The sequence below is a fragment of the Parasteatoda tepidariorum genome, chromosome 1 (genome assembly GCF_982258835.1).
Source record: "Parasteatoda tepidariorum strain Cologne lab strain chromosome 1, Ptep-v5.0, whole genome shotgun sequence".
Taxonomy (NCBI): Eukaryota; Metazoa; Arthropoda; class Arachnida; order Araneae; family Theridiidae; genus Parasteatoda; species Parasteatoda tepidariorum.
In genome coordinates, this window is record NC_141755.1 from 115,155,691 (window position 1) to 115,169,227 (window position 13,537).

Below are 13,537 nucleotides of genomic sequence, written 5' to 3' on the forward strand. Positions count from 1 at the left end.
TTCATATTAAAAGATTTCACTACATTTAAATCAGAGGTGCTTGTGACACAAAGTGAATTACCCTGAAAATTTTATGTGCAAATACTTGATAACAAGATATTAATTTATATACTTAATTTATATACTTAATTACTTTAATTATATATTTAAAATAATTTTTTGAACCAAAATTTATAATTAAATTACCAACCAATAAAGAATACCACACAAGAATAGCAATATTGGATTTTAAAATCACATCAATACGAATCACGATGCATGATTTTTTGATCCTTTGAATACCAATAGAGACAATGTACTTGAAATTCACGTGAATATGAATCGCGATATTGGATTTTTAAATCACATGAATACGAATTGCGATGTGCGATTTTTAAATCTCGTGAATTCGATTCACAGTGAGTATCTTTTAAAACAGAAAAATACGAAAATCTATTTTTGATAGTATTAAAATAGTGTGTCTATGAATCACGATCTTCGTTGATTCCGGTATAGTTTCAAATATTAAGAACAATAAAAATCTAACTAACCAAAAAACCAGTATTCTAACTAACCAGTTTTCACACGATTTGGAGGTGTGAGAAATTTCATAGATTTACTAACTTACTTCACACAGTTTGGCACATAAAACATTCAGCCTGCTTCCACATACTCTCAGTTTTTGGATCTGGCTTATTCTAACCTTGCTTGATTGAAATCCATGTGCTTTTGTTTGAGCCAAGTTATTCTTGGTCTTCCCCTTTTCTTCCTGCCATCAGGAGCCCAGGAGAGAGAAACACATCAATTTTTGCTAGAATTCTAAGTAAATGTTCTGTACACCTTCTCTTGTTGATTATTTATTCTGTTGCAATGAGATTCGCTTTTTCCAATATATTTTCATTTCTTATTTTAGCAAGCAAAATTATTTTGAAGATTTTTCTTAGACAGTAAAAGGCTTTTAGATGCCTGACTTTCTAAGGCACCATGCTTCAGAACAATGTAATAAAATTGCTCTGACTATTGTTTTATAGATATTTATTTTTGTATGGTATTGAATGAATGTTGATTTCCAGAATTTTTCAGCGTTTCAAAAAGATGCACTTCAGAGTAGTCGCAAACAATTAGAAAAAAAATTACATGATTTTTCCAGAATGATTTTAAGAAATCTGTTTTTTTTTTTATAATAACCATCATTGAACAGTCAACCCAGTTTTGGGTTTATGACTACTAATGTTCAACTCCTTAGTCTTCTGATTTTAAACCCAATCCAGAAGACAAGGGAACTCCTGGATCAAGTATAAGAACAAAAGTGGAGGACTTTTTGATGGAACTAGCTTGCATTTGCATTAAATGGAGAGGAAAAGCGCAAAAACTTCCCACAGTTAGCCTGACGGCAAGGGGACTCTAACCCAGGATTCTACCACTGAGGATATTTTACGTCAGCACGGTGGTTGGTGTGAGTCAGGTGTTGAATGGACCAGCAATGGCTTAAATTTGAACCCAGTTAACCTCATAGGAAAGCGAACGTTCTATCTCCTCAAATTTCACAAGTTTACATAACCAGGATGTGGAGCCGGCTTTTTCAACAAAAAAATAAGGACCTTTTATGCACTCAAAAATATTTTTTAGCACATTTCCAAAAAATATAATCATAATTAGGATATGCACACTAATATGAATTTTTTCTTCCTATTACAGAAAGTTTTTGAAAATTGTTGAAAATATCATCAAAAAATACATCAACAAAATGCAAAATAGTTACCAAAGAGTTACATTATCATGATAAAACAACTAGTTTCTAATTAAAAAAATTATTTTCTTACTATCACTATTCAGTAATGCTATCAGATACTATTCAGTGATAAGACATCATGAAAAATAATAATTAAATGTCACTTAAATGCAAGCAAGCTTACTAACCTGGTGCTAAAACATTTGCTTTATTTCCTAATTTTTCACTTTGATGTTCAAATTTTCTAGCGTGGTTGCAGCTAAATATATCTATATCACGAACACCATCTTCGTTTTCCTAATCAAAAAAGAATCAGATTGCCATATAGTAAGTTGCAATCTCAATCATTTAGTAGAATGCATTAAGTTTTTGCAGGCTATAATTTCTATTACAAAATCAAAGACAAATATATTCTTTCTTCGAAAAAACGTGCCTTTTTCTTTTTACTTAATATAATAAAGATAACCCCGAAAAAATAAAGATAACCCCATCAACGTGCCGCACCCTAACGCTTGATTGTTAATTTCCCCACCCTCAACTTGAATGATCTCTTTTTTACACATATTTTCTCTATACAAATAAGGAGGGAATGGATTTTTCTCTCCCACCTTAATGAATGACGGGGAATCCCGTTTCTTAACAATCCCGTCTAAATATGGAGGGAATGGATTTTTCTCCCCCACCTACTCATCTTAATGAATGACGGGGAATCCCGTTTCCTCCTTGAATCGTTTTAGTTCAAAATGGCGGAGAGAGCAAAGTAATATTTTCATTAATGTCAATTTTTTTTCGTTTTCTAAATTTTAAGCACTAGTTATTTTTTTCTAATATTTTGTTTTTTATTGATTCAATATCACATTCAAATACTAAAACATTATTGCCCAAAAAATAACGTTTATTTATTTTTTGCTTCTTAGATTCAGATCGTTTTAAGCTTTGTTTATCTTAGGGGTGTATTATACGGAAAAATCTATTATCTGGACTTTGGGAAGTCCCACCGGTTTTGGATGTGCGACATTCCACTGTATTTAAATTCCCTGTATTTTCCAGGTTTCCCTATTCTCCCCGCGGAGTGGCAACCATGGTAAATGATAGTAATTATTTTTCTCAACATACCTAGGTCATGAAAAAGTTTTGCTTGTTCATGTACTTTCTCCCTTGCCTTCATGTTACCCCAAAGTAAGCCTCCTTATAATCTTGAAAAAAATTTACAAGATTTCAGATGGCGTGGATAATCTAAACCAGAGTTAGAATAACAGGGATAGATAACATTTGCAAAGACTTAAATGTTACAATAAGAATTCATAAAACAAAAGTAGCAAATCCTCCCCTTTGTCATAATTACTCAGGGTTGCCACTCAAATCTAGAAAAAGAAATTCCTGTGTCTTTCCTGTACATAGTATACACTAAGAGGAAACACACAACCACTGAGCTCTTGTGTGAGCTATATTGGGCTAACTATATTTATTACTTTTAATTGATGGAAAAACTTGGAGGAAAAAAAAGAGGAACAGCCGAACATACTAAAATAATGCTACAGTAAATGAACTAGTTTAATATAGCAGAAATATCATCCTTAAATATCCCATAGATTACACTTTGAGTGGTCTTTTAAAAGAGGAAAATAAGAAATAAATTTCTTCCTGTATCCTGTATTGTAACTTCCTAAAATTTTGAGTTTAACTAATAATTGATTTAGCAAATATATGTATATACATACATATATTGTGAAAAGTGGTGATTCAAATTCGAAATTTATGCATCGTGATATTGTATTGAAAATTGGGCAACCTAATTGGCATATCTCTTAGAAAATGAACTTTCCTTCTTTCAAACAGTACAGTTTAAGGGAAAAAATCTCCAGTTGTGGCCCTTTTAGCATTAGATTATAAAACTAGACATACTCCAATAGTAAGGATGCATTAGTTAATAGTCATCTGAAAAGAAAAATTCCTGAGTAATGTAGATTCTTTGAGCCTTAGATCACATGACTTAGATCACATGATTAAATAAATCAATAAATGTGTGATTATTTCTAAACAAATTATACTAATTTTGAATCACTTTAAAGAACAGTTATAATGCGTTAATATGTTCATTTTTTTCTCTCCAGAAAACCATTTTGAATCCTTATTTTTTTTTTTTTAAAACTTTAAATGTTTCTCTTCTTATTAAGTTATGCAATAGCTTTTTCAATTAAATAACTAATTTATAGGAAAAGTATCACTAGAAGAAAAAGATCTTCTGAAATACCAATATGTATCAAAAGATTATTCATAGACTCAATGGATTAGCTGTAAATTCAATAGATTATACATAAATTCAATAGGATATACATATAAAAGGTAAGAAGTTGAAAGCAAATATAAATTCAACAGGGTTCCCACTCAATTTCAGAAAAAAAAATTTCTGGCTTTTCCAGGTATCTCAGGTAAATTTCAATGAAAATCCATACCATATTTTATCTATACCATACAATTTATCATCAGAAAACTTTATTCTATTCATCGTGTCAAATATTAGATTTTGTGAGCAAAAACACATAATAGTATGAGAATTGAAACATGAAAAAATTTCACTAAAAATATGAATTTTATAAAATAATTGGAGTAGACGTTAGAATTTTTGAACTCCATAACATATTACTGTTACTGACAATTCTAAGATTGGTTATTTTCCAGGTATGATATAGGAATTCTTCAGCTATTTTGTAAAAAATAGCAACTTTCCTGCTTTTTAGAGTTAAAATAAAATTCCCTTTCAATTCTAGATTTTCCCTGTTCGACCTGACCTGCGGGAGCCCTGATTCAAACATCAATGGAAAGTTTTCAATTATTAAGGTTAAATTAGTTAAATAATTATTTGATAGTGTAAATAAAGAAGAATTACATACAAACTACAACTGAAAATACAAAATACAGAGAAATAAATAATTACCGTATATTTGGAACGCAAAATGGCAAACTGGAATAATTTGTTCTTAGGTTTTAAACCCACCATATCATAAATGACGTAACCACCATAATCAATAACAAAGACACTCAAATTTTTTAATGGATCACCTTCTGATTTTGTTTTGATGAATACAATCATTTTATCAAGAATAGCACCTAAAAATAATGAGAGATTTTTATACTGTTAACTTATACTGTTGAGATTTAAACACTCTGTTTATAACAAGAACCAAAACTAATTTTGAAATTTTTATTTAACAGAACTTTATTTGAATAAAAAGAAATTATTTTTTAAATAATAACAATCTTGCCATTTTTTAGACTCAGGACAGGTCTATTAAATATGTGACCTGATAACATTTGATTAATACTCAATGTAAATTTTCCTATATTTTTCAGTTAATTTTTTTAATTAATTTAGTTTAAATTAGTTAGTTTTTTCAGTTAATTTAGTTTACAGGCGAAAAGATTTTTCATCAGCTAATTTTTAGTTTCTTAAAAAATATACCCGCCTCTTATATGGCTATAGTTGGCTTTTGGTATTTACCACTTGAACTACTATATATATATTATCCAGTATAATATTATCCCCTTGCGCACATCCATTTTTGGGCCAATCCTTGGTAACTAGCAAATCAAACACGCTTCAGTACTGCAGTAAGAATACTGCACGCCATATAACATAATCCATCTATTTACGCTTTTAGCTCCATTTGCACTTCAATTTGCATATTTTGTAATCTGGCAATCTTATTATGAAAATATTTTAAGTTATTCTTCAGAGTTTCCTGTACATGTAGGTTCATTTGAATTGCTCAATTTATAGATTTCTTTTTGTGTTTCGACCTGTTTGTTCCTTACATTTTATTTGCTGCTTTTTATGTGATATATTTTTTACTTTATGTGTTCTATTTTGTTTCTATTTTTTTTAATGCTCCTCACTATTGTATTAATATATTTTGCTTGGGTATATTGATACATTATTAGAAATCACTCCTTTTTGCGGACATAATCACGTGAGCTAATGAAGAGATCTTTTTAGAGATTATATCTAGTTTTTTTTCCAGCTTTTCAATATATATTTTTAAATGTTTAATTTTAATTATTTTTCTTCTTCTCTTTTCCTTAATATATTCTCTAAATTTTTTAACTTATTTTATGAAATCTATATACTTGTAGCTTATGCTCAGTAAATAAAACATGTTAATTTTCTCATTTTTTCTCCTTTTTGTCTTTATTGTGCTACACATATAGTAGTGCATCTACCACTACAAAAATATAATTCTAATTCACTAGTACATAAGACATGCAAACTCGATTCTATGATGGGGAACCTTTTCATAGATGAAGGTTGACATCGTCGATAGCAACACACCACACTTAGGTGACTTTTGAATGTGATGTGAACATGCCTACTTTAACAGAAACTCCCCCTTTGATGTGAACATGCCTACCCTGGCAGAAACGCACACTACGATTTGAACACGCCTACTTTGATGGATGGTTCACATTGAACAGTTGACTTGCTACTTGTGACAGCGAGATTGTCCTTCTCAGTCTCAATGACACACAAAGAACAACGTATACACTCGATTGCTAAAGGCAACACTGGAGCGACCCGTGATCTTAATACAGCTCTCATGAAAAAAGTATGGTGATCTTAATACAGCCCTCTCGGCTTCTCACGAAACAGCAATAAATCATCAAGTGGTATCCATTCATCGAATTCTATCAGAGATATAATTCTGGTGGGGGAGTACTGCAGTGTATCCACCACTACAAAAATACAATTCCAATTCACTAGTATATAAGGTATGTTAACTCGATTCTGTGGTGGGGTACCTTTTCATAGATGAAGGTTGACATGGTCAAATATATCCTCACATATATACATAATTATTTGATATATATTTAACTTTCTTATAATTTCAAATTGAATTAGAAGGTTTCAATACTTATTAATATAACAGAATATTTTATTTATACAGTTGAATCCTGTTCCTAAGTTATATCTGGCATTGCCCCATATAATCTGGATGAAATTTTTTGTTGTTGCTTACCCCGTGGCAGAATGGCAGCGACATTGTCGCAGAACGTTACAGAGTTCATGAAGAAAGATTTTTCTTTTGAAAAGTAAAAAAATTTTAGTTTTCTTTTCTACAGAAGTTTACACGTAATACTTAAATCATGCATTTAGATAATCACTTTTTGACGCACTTAATTTAAGCTGATAGTATCTTAAATCAATGTAATGTTTCAATTGTATTTTCGGCAGTTATTGATATTGATTTTCACATGTTTTTTAAATTTCTCAATACAGTCAAACCTCGATATCTCGAACTTGAAGGGAAAGGAGAAAAAATTCGAATTATGGGAAATCGCATGTTATCGATGGTAGAATAAAGAAAAATGCTCTTTGCATACCTTATTTACTATTCCATATTTATTCTAAAAACAATTTTTACCCTTCCATTTAAAAATAGATTCAATTGTTGTTTGCTTTAGAGATGCGTAAGAAAGTTTGTCTGTAACACTTTCCAAGTGGACTATAGCCTTAAATGTCTCCTCATCAAGTTTCATGAGTCCGGCCAATCTGTCCCAATAATTTTGCGGTATAGTTTTCAGCAGAATTAACGATATTGATGGCTTGACTACTTTCGTGATCTATAACCTTCCGTTAGGCGCGCACTTGTTTCCGACATGGATATTCGCGTTGCACCTATGAGGTGTTTCTGATTTTTTGAAAGCCAAATGAAATTTAGTCTAGTTTAAATAGTTAATTGTTACCAATTTAAAACTCTTTAGAGAGATAAATATCAAAAAACTTATTTAGTTTGAAAAATTTATTAAAAGGCAGTATCACAAATAATTGTTCAACATAAAGAAAAACAAAGTAAAGTAAATTTGTAAAAAAAACAAAACATTAAGAGTCTTGTATATAGGAACAACTTATTTCAATATCACATGTTAGTACAAAAATATTATTTTAGAGGCTGTCTGATGCTACCTTCATGTGAACAAGAATTTTTGCAAGAGGTCCTTACAAATTGCTGATACATGACTCAAAAATAAGTATTTTCCGCAAGTAGCACAAGTATACTTTGCATTTTTTCGTTGTTTATTTTTTTGACATTACTCGCACAATTTTCTTTTCTTGTCTTGATTTTCAGACAGTGAATTTTCAGCGGCTTGAGAAGTTTGTTTTTGCCAATCGAAAGCGAAGTACCGAAGATAAATTTTTCTTGCTCCCGTGTTGGATCTCTTCCTCCATCACAAGATGTTCAGCCAATTGACGCAAGAAGGTTTTGCGGTTTTTCACTCCGTAACCATTTTCTGTGTATATAACTTGACCATTTATACCTGCTACGTTGAGTAGGACAGAAAATGAGATAAAAAATATATATTTAATTCATAAAAATATTATATCCATAATACTTGTGTCAATGGTCGCGCTGCACCAGAGGGGTGATTTGAGCGGTTCCAACTCTCCATCGACATGTTCGAAGGTCGGTTTTACACGGACATTTGAGTAATCCAAAGTTAGGAAGATAACATTAGGCTTGACCCCCGGAAACATCTATTGACGGCAAAGGAGGTGGAAGTGCAGTAAGGATGCACCTGTGAGGTGCGCGCGTCTAAAGGAAGGTTAATGCATCCAGCCTTCTTGAAGCCATTCATTATCGTAGAGGAAGACACATCATTCCATGTCACTGACGTCTTTATGTCCATTTTCTTAAAAAAGTTCATCATTATGTCAATTGGTTTTCTATTCATAAAATTTTTTATCTTTTTTGGAATATTTTCTTATTTTCAGAAAAAAAAATCTACACTATTTATGGAAAAAAAATTCAAGTTATCGAGGGATTAGAAATTTTTTTTCGAGAAATCAAGTTTTTTTTAACATTGAGTGTATAGGAAATTTGAAGGGAATTTGTTTCCCTTCGAGATATCGAAAAATTCATGAAATCGAGGTTCGAGTTAGCGAGGTTCGACTGTATATTTCAAACAATATGAAAAATTCGAATCCTGCATTTGATTATTTACTTTTTAAGGCAACGATTCTATCGAATTTTTGGCAGTTATTGCTATTGATTTCTCAATAAATCTTAAATCAATTGCGTGATTTCGTCGTCGATCTTTTTTTTTGTTTTTTGAAAACGGATTTCATGATTTTTAATTAATTTTTTTTAATATGATGATGATTATGTACAAAATGCGAAGGAAATAATTTGTGCGTTTACCCCCCACATTCAACAAAATGCGAAAATATCATCCATAATATTAGAATAAAAAACTATTGCATGTTCAATTAAAAATTCTCAAGTTTTTTTGTAAACACAGCGCTTTTGTTAATTATTTATTAAATTAAATTAGTAATTATTAATAGTTAAGTAGTAGTTATTAATTACATTAGTAATATACATGTTTGTTATTATTAAAAGCATCATGCAGAAAGATTTTAGTCCTAGACAGTTTTGTCGCAGATAGCTCAAAAAAATTCTGCCACTGGGGTTGCTTACTTTTCCAGCTTTTCAAGGAAAAATTTCCCTTAAAATCTTCTCCTAATATTTTCTGAAATTTCCTAAGTGACAAACATTACACCGTGCAAAATCAGACACACAAATTTAAGCTTAACCTTAAGAGCAAATGTGTTTTCAACTCCATGACAAAAGAATAAAATTACATGATTTCGCCATAGGCATTTTAAGAAAATTCCAGTAAAAGAAAACAAGGAAAAATAGGTCACTGCTGTAAAAAGATAGCAAATGGGATTACTGATCAGAATTAATTTTTTATACAAGAATAACTTTATTTAACACATAATTAGCATGTTTTTAGATGTATAAAGCAACTATTGGAACTTCTAAATAACAATAAAAGGTAGGGGTCAATTTAACAATGTCTTGGCTCGTAAAAACTCGCAAAATTTGTGAATTAGTCAATTCATTTTGATAATTTTTTTTACGTTAAAAAATCTGGACAAATTGGTGATTTTTTAAAAATAGCTTAGTTTTTTTTTTAAATATTAAGGCATTTGTCAATTCTCTATATCAAGATAACCAATGTAGTTTTAAATTGAAGCTTTGCTGTGAGGCACATAAACAAGCTATTTTTTTCTTGTAGAAAGAAAGCATTTCAGAAAACACCCTTCAATATAGAAGTCATCAGTATAAAATTAAAGACAATATTTTAACCCCTATGATGTTGAGATATATTTAAGGACTTACCTATTAATATTGCACAGCCCCTAGGATCAGTTGTTAAGAAGTGTCCAGGAAATTGTGCATTATAACCAGGTTCACAGAATGGGTATACAATCTAAAGATTCGTAATGAAAAAAAATGTTACTAAATTTTCATAATCAGTTTGCAAATACAATAGAAACCAGAATACCCATCCACAGGACCATATGTCCAAAAATCAAAATTATTAGACAGTAAATTTTTAAAGCATATAGACAATAAACAATGAGCAAGATCACATAAAATAGTTAAAGACTATAATGAAGTTAAAAAAAAAAAAAAAAACACCAGATTAATTGCATTTAATTTTTTATCTTAAATAATGAAACAATACCATAAAAAGAATCCTTGATATATTTTTCCTCCTGTTGGCAGAATGTTACCAAATCTTTAAATCAATCAAAAAGAAATAAATCTATTACAAAAGAAAATACTAATTCTAAATATATTCCACTATGACATCAATATCATTGCTTAATATTTTCAATTAAAATAATAAAGAAGTCAAAGTAAAAGCAAACCCAAGTTTTAATTCATTATTCCTAAATTAAAAATGATTTATTGGTTTAAACATAACACGATAATAAAATATTTTACATACATGCATTAAAAATTAAAAGAAAAAAAAACGAAAGTAAAAAACAAACCAAAGAAATGTTCACTTTGAAAAATTTTTTTTAAAAATTATTTGTTGAAGAAAAAAAATCATGCTTTTGAAACATCATTAGACGCTTTTTTATTTAATTATTTAAAATAATAAAAAGTAGTATTGACTAATGGTCAAATTCTGTACTTAATAAATGTAAAAATATTTTTTCTTTTTTGAAAATAAAATCGACTAAAGATTTATTTGTTTAAAAATGATACTGACTATCTAAAAAGTTATAAAACAAACAAGTATTGAAAGAATTTTAATAAAAATTAAAAAAAAAAAAAATACTTTAAGTACTATTGTTAAATTATTAAAAAGCGTCAAAACATTACTAAACTCTTTATTAAATTTTTAAAAAAATTATTTGTTTTAACTGTACTACGCACATGGTAGGCGGCAATAAGTACGTGTTTTAGGGAGGGGACTGAAAAGTAACGTCATCTTTGCGAAAAAACTTCGCTAAGAGTAAAAAAGTCTTCTAATAGTCGCCTATTCCTGAAAATAGTTGCTTTTTTTAGCCTTTTCAGGCAAAAAAAGTAGCCATAGTCGCCTAAGGCCGAAAATAGTAGCAAATAGTCGCATTTTAGTAGTCTGTGGCAACCCTGTAAGTTTCAAGAAAAAGTTCTGTTGAAGGTGGCATAACTTAGGAAAATTTGTGTCATTCGTCACTGAGGCAGAATTTTTTCGAGCTATCTGCGACAAAACTCTCTAGCACTAATGTCTTTCTGCAAGATACTTTTAATAATAACAAACATGTACCTTACTAATTTAAAATAACAAAAGCGCTGCATTTACAAAAGGAAAAAAAAAAGTATTTATATATTTTTTTTAATTGAACGTATAATTTTTTTATTCTAATATTATGTGATATTCTCGTATTTTTTTGGGGGGGGGGAGGAAAACATAAATTATATCCTTCTTCGCAATTCGTAAACAATTGTCAAAATGAAAAAAAAAAAAAAAAAAAAAGAATTAAAAATTATGAAATCCACGGTAGTAATTGACGAAAAAAAGATCCACGGCGAAATTACGTGAATCCGGCTTCGTAAATCCGTGTTTCGTCATTTCAAGATTGGGTTGCTGTAATAAATAACATCTCATAAAAAATATTGGATTCAAAAACTGTGGAGAAGTCAATAACAATAACTGCCAAAAAATTCGATTTTATTCTTGATTGAAAATGTAAATACTCAAATGCACAATTCGAATTTTCCATATTGTTTGAAATATGTCAGGATATTTAAAAACCATATGAAAATCAATATCACCAGTAAACTGCCGAAAAAACAATCAAAACATTACATCGGTTTACAATACTATGGGTGAAAATTGAGCTTGTCAGAAAGTGATCATCTAAATGGTCAAATATTGTGTGTAAATTTCTGCTGAAAAGAAAGGTAAAATTTTTTACTTTTCCAAAGAAAAATCTTTCTGCAAAAACTCTGTAATGTTTTGCGGCAATGTCGCCGTGTCACTGCAATTCTGCCACGGGGTCATGTCTAAAGCAGTTTTATTGCAAGCATGCAGAATCACAAATACAACACTATTCACAATGGAACCAAATGTAGTCATGTGAGTTCAATTTGATAGTACTATAATTGCTGTATACATTAAGTTATAAATAACGAGAGAGAATATAGATCAGATGGAAGAAAAAAATACCTTTTCAAATAGCTTTTGTTCTGATTTTCGTTTTTGCAAAAGTTTACTATCGAAATCCAATAATTTTTGGTACTTTAAAATTATTAATTTCCCTGCATCAGTTGTCAAAACTGCAACATCTAAAATAAGTTTAAAAAAAAATTCATTCACAAGTTGTTTAATCATAGTTTGATACAAGACAGCATGAAATTTAAAGCAGAATATAGATTAAATAAATTTAAAAACATGAAGACGATCCAAGTAAAACTTAGTAAAAGAACAGCTTTTTTTTATTCAAATTTCAATTTTTGTTAACCAATTGCATATTTCAGTAACATAAAGAATGAAATATTTATTATCAAGAAGTACATGAAGAATTTAAAAGAATTATACTATGTTGCAAGTAAATACAATACAAGAATTAAGCAATCATCCGTAACTTTATATCATTTTATTATTAAATAATATAAGTATGCATTTAATGAAAAACCCAAGATATGCATTTGATGAAAACCAACTAAAACACGTCAGCTAGATATTAAACTTCTGTTATTCTTTGTGACATTTAACAATATCAAAAAAGTAAATGTTTCATAATTGATTCAAAAACAAAAAAGTTTGTAATTAAATAGATAAATCTACAGAAATGGGAGAAAAAGTTTAAACTTATAAGTATAAATACGGCTCATGCATAACTATTGTTCAGATAGTACTATTAGAAAATTTTTTTAAATGAGTGATGAATTGAGAAAAATTTTAAGTTTAATCAGGATTATTTAAGAAACTTTCCTAATTTCAAGGGATTTTCAAAATAAAATCTTAAAGAATTCTTGATTAAATCAGGAATCGTTGGTACAGATATATGATTGTTGGGGTAAAAAAAATTATCTGAAATTTTTCTTATCAATGTGTGTGTGTTTTTCTTTTTCTGTACTTAGATTTAGAAAATAAATAAAGCACTCATTTTTATGCACAAAAGTGACATTTATAAATTTTAAAGAAAGGAAGAAATTTCTTTTATCAAATAAATTTTTCGCTGATCAACACACAAAAAAAAAATACATATACATATATAGTGGAACTGTTGTTTTACGGTGTCGTACATTATCCCGCTTCCAAGGTCCTTTTCTGCTAATCCAAGAAAATTGACTATACACTACAGATAATGTTCATTATCCCAAATTTTACATTACCCTCTCTAAGAAAATCCCACCTTATAAGTCTTTCTAACTTCTTCATCTTATTATTATTAAAATAAGAGACTTAGCTATTAGCTTTATCAATTATGTTTGTAGCTTTTCTAAGATTCTTTTTGTGACATCGTGCACAATTCAT

General features: G+C 29.5%; 1 protein-coding gene across 4 annotated transcripts in view; it reads right to left on the reverse strand.

The window, feature by feature from the left end:
- The window catches only part of LOC107450605 (splicing factor 3B subunit 3), a 92,169-nt gene that overhangs the window by 69,269 nt on the left and 9,363 nt on the right, over positions 1–13,537 (reverse strand). For 3 of the 4 annotated variants that reach the window (XM_087150907.1, XM_087150899.1, XM_087150903.1), the window contains exons 4-7: positions 12,224–12,342; positions 9,895–9,985; positions 4,650–4,822; positions 1,900–2,008 (exon numbers count right to left, since the gene is read on the reverse strand). In XM_087150907.1, coding sequence (XP_087007033.1) covers positions 1,900–2,008; positions 4,650–4,822; positions 9,895–9,985; positions 12,224–12,342 — 492 coding nt within the window. The remainder of the gene's footprint in view (positions 1–1,899; positions 2,009–4,649; positions 4,823–9,894; positions 9,986–12,223; positions 12,343–13,537) is intronic. The other variant, XM_071179337.2, reaches the window with a different exon arrangement.